The 16948-nt window shown below is 40.6% G+C and overlaps 1 protein-coding gene across 2 annotated transcripts in view; it reads left to right on the top strand.

The window, feature by feature from the left end:
• The window catches only part of dspb (desmoplakin b), a 43220-nt gene extending 29869 nt beyond the window's left edge, over nt 1–13351 (top strand). The window contains exons 20-24 of one of the 2 annotated variants that reach the window (XM_067418292.1): nt 2470–2553; nt 4272–4379; nt 4467–4565; nt 5432–7258; nt 9159–13351. In XM_067418292.1, coding sequence (XP_067274393.1) covers nt 2470–2553; nt 4272–4379; nt 4467–4565; nt 5432–7258; nt 9159–12407 — 5367 coding nt within the window. In that variant the 3' untranslated portion in view covers nt 12408–13351. The remainder of the gene's footprint in view (nt 1–2469; nt 2554–4271; nt 4380–4466; nt 4566–5431; nt 7259–9158) is intronic. The other variant, XM_067418293.1, reaches the window with a different exon arrangement.
• Nucleotides 13352–16948: the final 3597 nt, after the last annotated feature.

The raw sequence follows: 16948 nt of genomic DNA, 5'->3' as shown, positions 1-16948 counted from the left end.
ACAGGCAAAATGATCAGCCAATGGGGTGGGAAAAATAATCTTATTTCTTGTTTCCGTCCCAAACAGAAACAAGATTATTTTTCTCACCCCATTGGCAGATCATTTTGCTTATTTTAAGCAAAAACTCTCTTCATTTTGATATTTTTCCCCAGAAAACAAGCAAAAATATCTTGTGATTTTACTCATTGAGTAAATGCATATTGAATTAAGAATTGTTAGATATTTAGACGGGAAACAAGAAAAAAAATACTAAATAAGAAGAGCATTTTTTGCAGTGTAGTATCGTTGAGGTGCTATTATTATTTTGAAATTTTAGTTTAAGTCATTTTGTGCGTGATGTGATGATCCAGCCCAAAAGCTCTCCAAAACCCACCCAGTCCAAGAAAAAAACAGCCAAAACATTAATTTCCAAAGTTATGTGTTAGATCTTTATTGTCATGTTAACTGAGGTTGATAAGGGCCAGTGTCCACAGTAAGAATAGACCAATTCAAGTGCAAAAAAACAGTGAAAATGATCAGTGATCAACGTAATTAAGCAAAGCGTAACTTTTTGGGGTCTCTCACACACACACATCTCACTCACACATTGATGCACACACCATATCAGCTGAAAATGTAATTCATTAATGCATACAGTAGAATCATTTTAAGTTTTAGGTTTGAAATAGTTTTAAGTTTTAGTTTAGAAGTTTTAAAAGCTAGAAATGGATGGATTGAAGATGGATAATGGATGGATGAATGATGGATGGAGGGATGGATGGATGGATGGATGGATGGATGAATGGATGGTTTGAACGATTGATGAATGGTTTGATGAATGGATGGATGGATGGATGATGAATAATGAATAAATGATTGGATGGATGGATGAATGATGGATGGATGAATGAATGGATTGATAGATGGATGATGGATGGTTTGAACGATTGATGAATGGATGGATGGATGATGAATAATGAATAGATGGATGGATGAATGAGGGATGAATGGATTGATAGATGGATGGATGGTTTGAACGATTGATGAATGGATAGATGGATGATGAATAATGAATAAATGGATGGATGGATGGATGGATGATGAATAATGAATAAATGGATGAATGGATGGATGGATGAATGAGGGATGGATGGATGGATGAATGAATGGATTGATGGATGGATGGATGGATGGTTTGAACGATTGATGAATGGATGGATGGATGATGAATAATGAATAAATGAATTGATGGGTGGATGAATGGATTGATAGATGGATGGATGGATGAATGATGGGTGGATGAATAAATGGATTGATAGATGGATGGATGAATGGATGGTTTGACCGATTGATGAATGGTTTGATGAATGGATGGATGGATGATGAATAAATGATTGGATGGATGGATGAATGAGGGATGTGTGGATGAATGAGGGATGTGTGGATGGATGAATGATGGGTGGATGGATGGATGAATGAATGGATTGGTAGATGGATGATGGATGGTTTGAACGATTGATGAATGGTTTGATGGATGGATGGATGAGGAATAATGAATAAATGGATGGATGGATGAATGAGGGATGGATGGATGGATGGATGGATGGATGGATGGATGGATGGATGGATGAATGGATTGATGGATGGATGGATGGTTTGAACGATTGATGAATGGTTAGATGAATGGATGGATGGATGATGAATAATGAATAAATGGATGGATGGATGGATGAATGAATGAATGGATTGATAGATGGATGGATGGATGGATGGTTTGAACGATTGATGAATGGTTAGATGAATGGATGGATGGATGATGAATAATGGATGGATGGATGAATGAGGGATGGATGGATGGGTGGATGAATGAATGGATGGATGGATGGATGAATGAGGGATGGATGGATGGGTGGATGAATGAATGGATTGATAGATAGATGGATGGATGGATGAATGAGGGATGGATGGATGGATGGATGGGTGGATGAATGAATGGATTGATGGATGGATGGATGGTTTGAACAATTGATGAATGGATGGAATGATGGATTGATGATTGTGTGGATGAATGGAATGATGGTTGGATGGATGGATGAATGAGGGATGGATGGATGGATGGATGGATTGATAGATGGATGGATGGATGGATGGATGATTGAATGTTTTTACTGAATCAAATAAATGCAGCTTTGGCGAGCAGAAGAGACTCTTTACAAATCAAAAATATAACAAATCTTAATTATCCCAAAGTGTATAGTTTTATCAATTTTATTTCGCTTTTAGTTTAAGTTATTTTAGTACATCAAGTTACATTTTTACATTTCATTATTTTTATGTCAGTTAACGTTTATTTAATTTCAAGTAACAATGTTTTTATTGAGGTTTTATTTAGGTCTATAATAACCCTGATTTCAACAGAGTTTAATTGCTGGATTTGACTGAAGTTGGATTGAACATTTATAAAGCTTTGCTCTTTTATAATGTGTGCAGGCATTAAACTCTGATATAAAGGCGAAGCGAGAGCTGTTGGAGACGGTGCAGAAAGACGGCGACGCCTGCATCAATGCCATCAAGGTATTCATCCCTCCGTTTCCCAAACAGTGATGGAGATAATTGGAGTGGTTACCTAATGTCACCTTCCCTTTTATAAAACAATCATTATGGTAAAACTTTACAATAAGGTTTACGTTAGCTAACATATGAAAAATACTTTTATTAATCTTAAAGGGATAGTTCACCCAAAAATGAGAGTGTGATGTTCATCTGCTGACCCCCAGGGTGTTTGAGATGTGGGTGTGTGTGTTTCTTCAGGAGAACACAAATGAAGATTTTAACTCAACCGTTGCTTGTATAATGCATCTCACATAATGCAATGGGGTTTATTTCTATGAGAGTAAAAAACACACAGACATACGAATCCATAATAAACCCTGTGGCTCGTGACGACACACTGATGTCTTAAGACACGAAACGATCTGTGTTATTTGTTACCTCATATCAGACGAATCTCATCTAGTGTTCCCAACGCCATTACTTCCGCTGAGTAAGGTCAAAATACCGGCGTGATCATAGATATGCCTCATTCGACTGATCCGCACAGACAATAATGAGGCATCTATGTAAATACCTTCTTCAGTGGAAGTAATGGCGCTGGGAACACTAGATGAGATTCGTCTGATATGAGGTAAAAAATAACACAAATACTGTTGTGTTTCTCACAGAAACCGATCATTTCGTGTCTTAAGACATCAGTGTGTGTGCGTTTACATGGACATTCTTAAGCCGATTATGCCTAATAAGCCGACAGTGAACATGGTCATGTAAACTCCGTAACCCGTTTTCTTTTATCGGAGTAATGTCATAAACGGCGTAAGCATAAACCGGTCGACTCAGGGAGTATTTTGCCTCTTACCCTGATTTTGCTCGGCATGTAAACGCATTAACCTGCTTTCTGTCGGCTTATTGAAGAGGGCATGTGTGATCGGTGACAAAAACGCAAACTTAGAGCAGATTTAAACACACCCAGACAGAGCAAGCTAGAGTTTTACATGAAATAAGGACATATATCACAAACACAGACTCTTTTAAGACCCAGAAAATGTTAAAGATGTGTTCTCATCTCACGCAGCAGAAGAGGTTCAGTCTAAACGCTGCATCTGGAACTGATGAGGGATCATATGAGCTGTAAATCTCCCGCTGACACGCTTAATTTAACATCAAAACTGACGTAACATTTGGAAAATGCAAGAGTCAGATATACGGACATGATTATTTTTGACGTCACTAAAAGGAAATAACCCGTTTTAAAGTCATGTAAACACGGTTTACTTGCGTTGTCAGTTTACTGGTTTGCATGTAAACTGAGAAAACTGGTTATTTCAATAAGCTGATATTTGTGAGTTATCAGCTCACTGGTGTGCATGTCAACGCACCCAATGTGTTGTCACGAGCCTCAGGGTTTAATATGGACTCGTATATCTGTGTGTTTTTTACTTTCATAGAAATACACCCCATTGACATGCATTATACGAGCAACGGCTGAGTTAAAAATCTTCATTTGTGTTCTCCTGAAGAAACAAACACACCTACATCTCCGCCCTGGGGGTCAGCAGATAAACATCACAGGATAATTTGTGGCTGAACTATACCTTAAATGTTGATTCCAAAATAATCAAAAGTTGTATCTGTTATTATTATATATTATAAACAATAGTCAAATCCCTAAAGTTTGCAGCCCTACTCAGATCCTGTCAGTACAGTAATTGACTCATAATTGTATTGTGTCTCTGCAGAACTATGAGCTTGAGTTATCGTCTTACGGTGCTGGGCTGGAAACTCTGCTCAACATCCCCATCAAGAGGACTGTGCTTCAGTCGCCATCTTCCCTCATTTCAGAGGAGGTACACACTTTCCCAGCCAACACACAAACGTTACTTTTATTGTCTTATTACAGTATCATATTTTCAATACTTGTCTTCGTCCCTTAGGTCTCTTCTCTAAATGCACACTACTTAGAACTGCTCACCCGTTCGAGCGATTACTACAAACTCCTTATGGCTTCCCAGAAGAACATGGAAGAACTGAAGGTGCGTAAAGACTCCTGATACCTCTCCAACTTTTACAGCTAAATTTTCGCAAAAAATAAATTCTACCTCACGTTATGTCAATCACGCTTGCACACTGTATGATTGTATGTTTGGTTATTGACCCTGAATGAATTTTAAAATGAATGTACTTTTTTGTATTTTTTGATCAATATATTAGTTTTCTTTAACGTTTTGTATTTGAAGATTAATTCTTGACACAAAAAAATACTAACATTAGAAGAAAAAAAACACATTTGAGTTTTTTTTAAACAATGAAACTTTCTCCTACCATTTTTCAAATACTCAATGTTTTTTATTTTACAGCGAAACATTACAATAGCAATATACATTTTTTTAAAATGTTTTTATTTATTATTTCTAATACACAATGTTTTTATTTTAAAGTGAAATTATAATAATTATACATAAATAAAAACATTAAACAAAACAAGAAATATTACTATTTTACTTTCTCATACTAATTTTTTTATATTTTTAGCAAAATATCACAATAGTAATATTTATTTATTTATTATTATTATTATTATTATTTTAGTCATTTTTTTGGGGGGGGGCAAATTGTGCAGTCAATCTCAATTTTTATCAGACGGTTGCAATATGATATTTTGCTAGCACTTTATTTTACTGTCCTTTTCCCCATGTACATACTATGTACTTATTATAGTAATTACAAAAACTGGGCAATAACCCTAAAGTGTCTAAAGTGGACTATCGAGAAAAAAATTGTAAGCAGATTTTTTTCCGTGCTTCCCTGGTTCTGTGAACACGCCTAAAAAGATTTGAAATTAGTGTCTTTAAATGGTTTTAGTACTAAAGTGTAATGTTTTATGCTATGTTTTCTGCAGATCCGGAATACCACGATTGACCTGCTCAAGGAGGAAAATCTCCAGTTGAAAGATGCCATTAAGGATCAAACTACCACAAATGCCTCTTTGCAGGAAGCTCTCCTTAAATACCAGCAGGATCTGAACGACTTACAGACACACCTGCTTTCTCTGGAAGATGTGAAGAGGACTGAGACTTTAAAGTGCATGGCCACACAGGACAGCCTGGACTCTTCTAAAAGCCATCTTCAAGAGCTTACGGATGAAGTACGTCGCCTAAAACAGCAATTGGAAGAGATGGAGAGGAAGAAGAAGGTCGTGGAAGAGCGTTACACATTCTTGCAGGAAGAACACGACGAAACCATGCGCAAGAAACTCAAGGAACTCGAGCAGGCCAGCTGGGCAAAGATGGAGCTGGAGAAGACGGTTTCTGAAAAGACCCGAGAGTTGGAGCGTCTGCGAAAGGATTTGGATGACGAGGCCCGGCGCGCCAAAGAGGCGCAGATGGATCTGGCAAAGGTAAGGCAGGAGCACAGCATACAGATACGAGAGATGAAACAGACCTACGAGTCTCAAATCGTCATTACTCAAACCAGCATGCAAAAGCTTTCGCAGCAGAAGGAAAGCGATTCTGCCTCCATGCAGCTGGAGTTTAACACATTAGAGGATGAATCTAGGGAGTTGAAGGAGCAGCTGCAAAGGCTTCGTCTCTCCCTAAGCCAAGAAGAGGTCCAAAGGAGAAACTTGGAAGACGAGGTGCAGAGACTTAGTGCTTTAAACACAGAGGAATGCCGAAAGAGGCACGAGCTGGAAGCTCAAGTCCAGTTGATGCATAGTCAGAAACGAGAAGCAGACAACAAAACAAGAGAGGTTACAGAAAGCTCCAGTCGGACATTGCAGGAGAAAAGTGGTGAGATTACCCGACTCACACGCTGCCTAGATGAGGAGCGAAGCCTAAAACGATCTTTGGAGATGGAGATAAGGCGACTTGAGGGGGAGTTGGCCGAGATTAAAAAGAAGAACGAAGCTTCTAATGTGGAGTTGGTGCAGCTTCACTCTTCCCATCGGGAGTTGAGCCTAATTCGGGTGGAGCTGGAGGCTCATGCTCTTGAAAAAGGCAGAGCTGAGCAGACAATCGCACGCCTACAGACTCGCATTCAAGAGCTACAAGAGGAGCTGAAACGCTTGGAAAGTGAGTTGGAAAAGCAGCGGAAAGTGTCGGAAGAGGAGGCCAGCAAGCGCAGGCGAACGGAGACGCAACTTGAAAAAAGTAGCCAGGCTATGCGAGAGTACACCGCTACAATTACAACACTGCGCAAGAGCCAAGAAGAGACGAGTCTTGAGGCGAAAAATGCAGATAGCGAATGCAAGAAGCTACAGGATGCACTAGACCGCGCCTTGAAGGAGAACAAAGCTTCTTCTCAGAGCTTGGCTGCATTGAAAGCTGAAATGAACACCCTAAAATTACAGCTGACGCAGGAGCAGGGGCGCGTCCAAGACTCCAGCCAGAGATACGAAGCTCTTCACCGTAGCATGGAAGAGAAGGCTAGTGCATTAAACATAAGCATTGCTGAATCCGAGCGTCTGCAGAGGCTCACCGAAACTCTTACCAAAGATCGCCTCCGCCTGGAGGAGGAGTTGCGCTCCCTGCGCCTAGAACACGAGGAGCTCCTAAAAGACAAAAACCGTGGAAATCGGGAAATGGCTGAGCAAATCTTGGCTTTGCAGAAGCAGCTTGAGTCCAGTCAGCGTGCCGGTGCAGAGCATGACAGGCTTATGCGACAGCTCTCGCGCGAGAGAGAAAAACTGCAACTGGAGATAGAAAATGTACAAAAACAAGCCAGAGAGGTACTCGGATAACTAGAAGTTCTCGAGTTTTATCCCTTAAAATCTGCAGATTTTAGATGTAGCTAGATGCTTGCATCTCTCTCACGCTCTGCATTCTGTTAATGGCTAATCTTGACATGCAAAATTTGGGAATCTGCACAATTTTTGCATGTCTTAATTTGCATAATCTCTGCACCACACCTTGCAGAATATTCAGATTTGCATCTTAATTAGAAGCTTCCATGCTGCATGATTTTTTTTCTTATCAGCAACAGCATCTAATCACTGTCAACCACATTCAGGTCCTGTTTACAGCTGGTTTTAAGATGCGTTTTGGTTGATCGGATCACAAGTAAACGAGGCACACTTGGTTACACCTGGTTTGTCCACTTTCTACCACTTTTTTCCTGATTTCTTCACGGGGAGGGTCTAAGGGTGGGTAAATATACTGTTTTTTTGTATGTACTGAGAGACCCGTGGTCTCTCTTGAGTCCAATACTGAAGTGACTTAAACTGCAATTCCTCGACTGGTCATTAGAGATCTCGGAAGGGAGTCAAATAGGTATCTCCCCCATGTTAAAATGCCCAACTTTACAGCAGAAAAAAATTGGTACAAATTACCTGGTACAAATTGTGGTTGGTTGGAAGTGGTTGAAAGTGGATTTTTAGACCTTAGAAGTAGACATTTTAGAACGTTCACACTTGTATTTAGCGTCGTCAACTTGTGATCAGATCGTCAACCAAAATGCATCTTAATACCAGGTGTAAACAGGGCCTCAGATGACACTTAATGTATTTGTACAGTCTTGTCCTAAGCACCTTTCAGATGCATCACTTCAGGCATCCTCTGTGATTTTGATCTTGTAGAATAGGGATGGCAAACCCTGGTCCTGGTGGACTACCATCCTCCAACTCCAAACCTAATCAAACACATCTGAACCAGCTAATCAAGGTGTTCAGAATTGCTTAAAAATAACAGTGTTGGAGCATAGTTGGAACTGAAGTCTGCAGTAAGGAAGCCCTCCAGGAGCAGGTTTGGCTATCGCTCCTTTACAAGATAAGCCAAGAACTTAGCTTGAAAACCAATCAGTTCTGTTTTGTAATGGACAATGAAAGCAAAAAATCTTGAACACTAGCCACGTTTCCACCGCAGAAACTTTCCCCAGGAAGCTTTGGGGTGGCACTTGGTATGGTTTCGACTGCTCGTACCAGGGTTTCAAGTGAAGTTACGGGTAAAAATTTTCCCCTCAGAAAAACTTTGCTCATGAGGTAGTACTTTTTTAAAAATTCAGGAACTTCCGAAAACTAAACTTTGGTTGACTCCACGCAACATTTAATTTCAACCACCATTTTTTGCATACAGTAAGAGTTGTTTGCTATTCGATTCAACAATGGAGTTTAACAAATACGGCCTTTATTAAGGCTTTATTAAAGCTCAGGCTTTATTAAGCTTATATGCAGAGGATGAAATTCAGAGGGAACCAGAAAGTTGCGCGCAGTTCTAGGTCACCGGTAGACTAGGTAAACTCAGCCTGATCTGCCGGCGATTTGATTTCGCTCTTTAACTCAGTCTGTATATACATTTTTTACTGCTTCTGTTATATTTTTGCGGGAACCAATCACAGACTGGCTTATTCACTTGGCGCGTTATTGGCTAGTTTAACATGATGATGGATAGAGAAGTGATGGGTTGGTGCCTGTTGATCACGCCTCTTGTGGTCTGATTGGTTTAAGGACTATTCAATTGCGTACCGATTCATTTGAACTATGCCTGTTGATCACGCCACTTGTGCAGTAGAAAATACATAGTAGACTCCTCCGTAAAAATTATTCTGGGTAATTTGGGTGGAAACGTGGCTACTGTGAAATATATTTTAAATGATAGAATGCTCATTTTTATCTTTTGCCTGTTTTGTTGCAGACTTCCTCCGTGATCCAGACATCCCAATCTCAATGCAGCAATCTACAGATAGAACGAGATGGCCTCCTCAAGAAAATATCAGCAATGGAACAGGAAATGATGCGTTTGAAAAAGCTGGAAGACGAGCTAGCCCGTATCAAACTCTCACTGGAGTCGGAACTGCGTCTCAAATCACAGCTGCAGGAGGATAACGAGAGGATCAAGAAAGAGTTTACCCAGTGGAAGAGCAAGTGTGCGATTCACGAGGAGCAACTTCGACAGCACATCTCGGAGCGCTCTGGCCTGGAGAGCCAATTTAACTCTGTCAACACTGAGATGGAGAGGCTGAGAACGCATCTGAAGGAGTCTGAAGAACGATACAGACTGCTGTTGCAGAACTTGGAGCAAGAAAGGGCACAAATGCAGGCACTTCGAGACTCGCAGCAAGAGGAGTTGCTGAGACTGCAGCGGAAACCAGACGGTGCTGCCAAATACACTCAAACGGACCAAATTGACGACTCCTCACTGGTCTTCGAAGGTGTCCGCAAGAAGGTCACGGCACAGCAGCTTCGTGACTGTGGTGTGATTAACAAGGTGACGTTTGAGCAATTGATGAATGGCAAGCGGACTGTTCAGGATGTCTCCGTCGACATCATGCTCAATCTTAAAGGCACAGGAGCCATTGCAGGGCTGGAAGCAGGACCTAAAGGCAAGATGTCCTTCACAGAGGCCAAGAAACAACAGCTGATTTCAGAAGAGAGTGGAAACAAGTTGCTGGAGGCTCAAGCTGCCACAGGGTACATCATAGATCCCCAAAATAATGTGAAGATGACTGTTGAGGAGGCTTGTCTGAAAGGACTTGTGGATGAAGCTGACAAGAACCTGCTGTTGACTGCGGAGGCGGCCTGTGTTGGGTTCAAGGATCCCAAAACTGCAAAACTCCTGCCAGCTAGCCAAGCCATGAAAAAGGGAATAATTAACCGGGAAACAGCTCTGCGTCTCCTGCAAGCGCAAGAGGCGGCAGGAGGCATCCTTGATCCTATCCTTAGCGTCTACCTATCCAAAGATACTGCAATGGACCGTGATCTTGTCGATGAGGATCTTTATCAAGCTCTAAATGCCAGACCAGATTGCTACATTGATCCAGAAACTGGTCTACATGCTAGCTACGTTACCATCAAGAAGCGTTGCAAGGCTGATCTTAGCACTGGCTTGCTCCTGCTTCCGGCTCCAGAGGAACCCATGACTGTACAGGGACTGCGTAGCAAAGTTAGCATATGGGATCTGGTGAAGGCAAAATTGCTGGGACATTTGGACGTGGATCATCTGAGAGAGGGCAAGATTACAAGGCAAGATATTGAATACAGGCTTCGGTCTTATCTCCGAGGGTCAACGTGCATTGCTGGGATTTATGACGAGGCCAATGACTGCACCTTGCCTGTCTACCAGGCCATGAAGAATGGGCTTCTGCGACCAGGCACTACCTTGGAGCTTTTGGAGGCCCAGGCCGCCTCAGGCTTCATGATTGATCCCATTCATAATGAGTACTATACAGTTGAGGAGGCCTGTAAGAAAGGACTGGTGGGTGTGGAGTTCAAAGACAAGCTTCTGTCCGCCGAGAGCGCAGTAACTGGATACAAAGACCCAGGCACAAACAAGATGATTTCCCTTTTTGAAGCTATCGAACGTGGTCTCATAGAGAAAGGTCATGGCATTCGCCTGCTGGAGGCTCAGATTGCTAGCGGTGGCATCATTGACCCTAAACACAGTCACCGAATCGATGTTGATGTGGCGTACCAAAAAGGCTACTTTGATGAAGAGATGAACCAGATTCTGAAAGATGAAGGAGATGACACAAAGGGTTTCTTCGACCCAAACACAGAGGACAATTTGACCTACTTGCAGCTAAAGAGCCGCTGCATCGCAGATAAGACGACAGGACTGGTGCTTCTGCCTCTTTATGATAAGAAAAAGATGCAGCAGCAGAAGAACTCCTCGAGGAAGAGACGGGTGCTGATAGTTGATCCAGATAGTAACAAAGAAATGACGGTGCGTGAAGCCTACGAGAAGAAACTCATTGACCACGAGACCTTTCTGGAACTGTCTCAGCAAGAGTGCGAGTGGGAAGAAACCGTAATCACTGCTGCAGATGGCTCAACCAGTACAGCTATAATGGACATGCAAACAGGCATTCAGTACAACTTGAAAGAACTGCTTGCTAAGGGAGTGATTACCCAAGATGTCCTTGATAAATATCGTTCAGGAAGTGTCACTCTCACTGAGCTTGCAGATATAATCACCAACAAGGCAAAGACCCTCAGCAAACCCCTCAGCTCATCCAGCTCCTCCTCATCTTTCTCATCCCAGGTGAGCGTGAAAAGTCAGACAATCAAAACTGAAGTGGTTAAAACAGTCGAGAGTAGCTCCACGTCCCAAGACCCATCCTCAACAAACTCCACCAAGCATATTGCCAGCATGTCAGTCAAACTGACCCCATTAGTAGAAATAGTTGAGGAACAGAATCCAGTTGGAGCCATTTTTGACACAGAAAAGCTGGAGAAGATCACCGTGTGTGACGCTCTGAAGCGAGGAATAATCGATTCCATCACAGCACAGCGACTCTTGGAGGCGCAAGCTTGCACTGGTGGGGTTGTAAACCCTGAAAATGGTCGCCGCATGTCTATTCAGGAAGCAACACGCCTCGGTGTCCTCAATGAGGACATGGCTAACAGGATCAAACCTGCCCAGAAGGCGTACATTGGTTTTGAAGATGTGAAAACCAAGCGTAAAATGTCCGCCGCCGAGGCCGTCAAAGAAAAGTGGCTTCCGTACGAGGCTGGCCAACGCTTCCTCGAATTCCAGTATTTAACCGGCGGGCTTTTCGACCCAGAGCTCGGGTGTAGACGTTCACTTGAGGAGGCTATTCAGCTCGGCTGGCTGGATATGAGAGCGGCTCAAAGGCTCCAGGATTCACGTCATCACCCCAAAGCCCTAACCTGCCCCAAGACCAAGCTAAGGATCTCCTACAAGGAGGCTCTGGAAAGTTGCATGAACGAGGAGAACACCGGTGTCCGAATGCTTCCCGCAGCCACGTTTTCATCCCGTGGAATAAGCAGCCCCTACAATCTCTCCAATCCAGGATCTGCCTCAGGCTCCCGAAGCGGATCCCGCAGGGGCAGTGTGGATTACAGTTTATCCCCTTCTTCCTCTTCCAAATTCAGCAGCTTTAGCTACAGCAGAACCTCTTTCAGCTCCAGTTCACTCTCCTAAACACTGTGCAACATTTTATAACCCAATTATCCATCAAAGCATGGGCGTCGAAGCAAATAAAAAGTTGCTTTCTCTCAAGATTTTTTTTTCACTGGAGTAACGTTAGATGCCATTTACATTAAATACAAATATACCGCCGCTTATTAAACGATTGATTGGGCCAGACAAAATAACGTAAATCACTGAGTTATTAACCGTGGCTATAGTGTAGCGGTAAGAGACGCATGTCATCAAGTTTTGATGCAAATCGATCAGAGGTTCGAATCTGCCTTTTGCCACACTCGCTCTACTCCCTTTTCCCATCACATATCAGATCGGAAAGGCATTTATTTTCAATAAAAATGGAGAAAATATTAGAAACGTGGAAATAAAGCGTCTAACGTGTTTAATAATAAGTGTTTCTCTGTTAGGGGTTGGTAAACAGACATGTGCTGAATTAGAGACGTTAAAAGTGAGTGGGTCTAAAATCATTGGTCTTAAAAAGTGGGTGGGTCTTGTCCCGAACACACACAATGGTTTCGACACCCATGCATCAAAGTATTTTAAGATAACGTCACAAGAAAATTAGTAACATTAATAATTATTAGAAATGTGGATTGTGTTCTAAACGAATCAGCATTTTTCTTTTACCACCTTATGTACATGTTTGGAAAACTAAAGCACCAATTGCATTTAATGTTTCTTAAATCTATATTGAATTTATTAATCTGGAAAATATACACTTTTTTCACATTCTGGGGTTTATCTACTTCTGAATTTTATTAAAAAGATATGGAAAAGGTTTTTACACTAATACTGTTGAATTGCTGTATTTTTTTTCTTTCTAAATGTTCCAGTGCCTTTACCTTTGTGCTAGCCTGAGTTCCTCAGTGAAGTTAATAACTTACAGTGTCTGACTTCTTTTATTCAGCTTTATAACTCAAATAAAGAAAGACTTTATCAAACGCATGGCTTGCATGAAGAATTATTACCACTGTGTATTTATGTGTTTATGTATGTTATTAGATTTTATTTTTAGGTGTTAAAGGTATTAAGTATTTCAAAGCTCAGAACAATTCTAATGTAGGCCTGGCATAATGTTTATTTCCATATGTTTAAAATGAAAATGAATGCATTTAATTCCATGTGGTTACAACCACAAACGCCGGTTTGCTCTCTAAAGATGTTTGTGAAACCATCTAGTAAATGCCAGCCTTCAGAATATACATTATGCTTTATTTTAAAATAAACACATTTACCTTCGCTCTCAAGCCGATTACTGGAACATTGTTCATCTGAAAAACAAGATGATTTCAGACCAGCTACTTATAAAAGTGTGTGTGTGTGTGTGTGTGTGTGTGTGTGTGTGTGTGTGTGTGTGTGTGTGTGTGTGTCCGTGTCCGTGTCCGTGTCCGTGTCCGTGTCCGTGTGTCGGTCCGTCCCAGTGGGGCCTTATGTCACCTTGGGATCCTAAATTGAGATTCCATGGGAAAACAAGCTTATAAATCATACAGAGAGGTTTATTTTTATTTATTTATTGAAAAAATACAAAACGTTTTGTGCGATGTGTAGGGTTAGTGTAAGGGGATAGATTATACAGTTAACAGTATAAAAACCATTACGTGCACTTGTGTGTGTCTGTGTTTTCCATTCACATGGACTCCCTGGATTCGGTTTATGGTTTGTTTTCTTTTAATAAATTGCTTCATCTAGATCCTTGTTTGCTCTTGCTGGATACCCCTGTTACATTTATAGTGTGTGTGCAGTGTGTGTTGAACTTATCTTTTGCAACCATCAGTGCAAAGAGAACTTTAATTTCCAAAGAAATGAAAGGAAACCTGTCATTCAGTGAATTCATCTTGGAGGTATTTTTTGCAGAGTTACAGGTTTAACTTCTTAGAATCAATGTGTTTAACTTTCATTTTACAGTAAAAGGAGTAAACAGTTGTCCCTAAGTTTGAATGGACATGAATTATTTCAAAAGTGTGCAAATACATAAAATATGCATTTTTATTTTTTTTAAATCAAGAAAGTTAGTTTTAGGTTGTTTTTTTGGTTTTTTTTTTTTTTTTTTTATAAATTTATTAGTATTGCACCTTTATTAGTATTGCTCTTTACTCAACATAGATTGTTTCAAAGCAGCTTTACAATAATAAAAGGAAAATGATGAAATGATGCAAACGTTTAATTTCACCTGTACAGCAGCGCTAAAAGAAAATAGTGCCATTGTTCAGCTGAAGTCAGTTCAATGTTGATTCAGGTGTTTTCCTCGCGCCAACAAAACAGTGTAATCATCATGATTCAGACAGCATTTCCAAATCAGATTGTGGATCAGAAGTATTCAAATATTGAATTCAGTTCTTTTTACTTGAAAATCGGACTCAGCATGTCAGTATGAAGCCGAAACTTGTCATAGGGTCTGAGCGGAGGACTTCTGTTCCTGTGGTCTTTGCTGAGGATTTCTGCTGACATTCAGGCCTGCATTGTGGCCTTGTCCAGGCGCAGGTCCACCATCTGATCCATCTGGGCTGTGGCTGTTTCATTTTAAGTCCAAAGATGATGAATATAAGCCAGGGGTTCAAAAATAGCAGTGAGGTTTATTCAATAAGCAAACTCAGGTAATCCAATACACCAAAACTCAAAGATTATTAACCATAGAAACAAGGAAACCAGAAACAAAGGTGAGCTATATATGTTCTGCCACACTCAGAAAAGGAACTGCTGCCCAAACTTTCATAATCAGACATACATTTTTGTGAATATCGCTTCATATAAAACCCTCCTCAACCCTTTTGCTGTAAACATATTTCTATTCTTTCCAAAGTTAGTTTCTCTTCGTGAGTTTTCTGAACAATACACAAAAATCCAGCCAGTTAAACCTGCATTTTTGTGTATTGTGAAATGGAAGACAAAAATGTATGACACAAGGGGGTGGAATTTTACACCCATTTCTTGGCAAATAAAAGTTATTGCTTACTATAGAAAACTGCACAACATCTGACTTTCAGCCGAACGGTAAGACATTTACGCATTTCACTCTCTTATAAAGTATATTCATCATTTAACTACTGCCATTCCAACAGTGTTCCTTTTAAAATGTTTTTGTCATACTTGTGTTGTTTTATCGTTATTTGTTTTGTGAAGTAAATACTTGAAAGTGTGTAGGTTTGCTTTGAATGTTTGTCAGGGAACATTGCAAGGAGGCAGGAGAGCTTATATTATAAAAGAAAAAAAATGATTAATCCCATTTCAGTTTTGGAAAAGGTGCAGAAAATGTTTGACTATACAACCATTGTATCCTATAGCAGACACTAGAGAGTTTACTGCTAAACTCAATTACAGAATTATTGAGAATATAAAAAATTGAAAAAATTGAGAAAGCACATATGTGGCTGTTGTAGGATTGCCACCCATCCTGTCGTCATCCCGCAGGCAAAAGGACGCGTCCCGGATACATTGTCCCGTATTTTACATCCATAAATATCTCAAAAAACTCATACAGATTTCACTAGCAAATATAAAGACATCAATTTCACAATTAGTACAAATGCTAATTTGTGCGTGATTGAGTTTTAGCAACCCAGGCTCATTGGAAATACGTGACTCTGCCTACATTTTTGCAACACCCCAAATATGTATCTCCAGGTACGTTTACCTGCACTTTTTGGGTGAAACGTCCACCGGAGGCGCTAAGTGGTAATATTTTTTCTCATATTACACAAACATAAGTACAAATATCCCAAGTGTTCCGAGGCCAAACAATTGATTTGTGTGAAGAAAATCGCCAAAAGCGATCAGAACGTCGAATGCATCCGCCGAAGATTAATAATACATTTCAAATATTGCTACCAGAAGAAACGTCAGGTCAGCTTTGACACCAATGGCTGTCGTGTGTCTCGTGACCAATTGCGTCATTACGTCAGTTTCGTGTGTCTCGTGACCGATCGCGTCACTTGCCGTGTGTATCATTTGAAGCAGAAATATGAATGAACGAGTGTGTGTGTTCTGTTCGCAAAGGAGCGCACAACGACTAAAACATTCAAATCAACTCTGTACTTCTCATGAAGATATCGTACACTCTAAAAAATGCTGGGTTAAAAACAACCCAAGTTGGGTTGAAAATGCACCAACCCAACAATTGGGTTGTTTTAACCCAATGGTTGAGTTGTTCTTACCCAGCAATTGGGTTGTCTTAAGCAACATTTAACCCAACCACTGGGTTAAAACAACTCAACCATTGGGTTAAAACAACCCAATTGTTGGGTTGGTGCATTTTCAACCCAACTTGGGTTGTTTTTAACCCAGCATTTTTTAGAGTGTATGACTTCAAAAGACTTGGAATGCAACATGAGTTAATACTTTTATACAGTTTTTTGGTCAGTTTTCGCAATAAATACATGTGAACACATTTATTTGCCTGTTACGTGTTTTATTTTGTTGAGAGTGGTTAGGTTTAGGGTAGGAGTGGAGTTAGTTGCTCCAAAATATAAAATAAGGCTATAAATATTAATTCTGTGAGACTGCGCGTGCGTGTATGTTCAAACCAAGTTCAAACAATTATA

The sequence above is a fragment of the Pseudorasbora parva genome, chromosome 15 (assembly GCF_024679245.1).
Source record: "Pseudorasbora parva isolate DD20220531a chromosome 15, ASM2467924v1, whole genome shotgun sequence".
Taxonomy (NCBI): Eukaryota; Metazoa; Chordata; class Actinopteri; order Cypriniformes; family Gobionidae; genus Pseudorasbora; species Pseudorasbora parva.
This window is presented reverse-complemented; position numbering and strand designations above follow the sequence as displayed.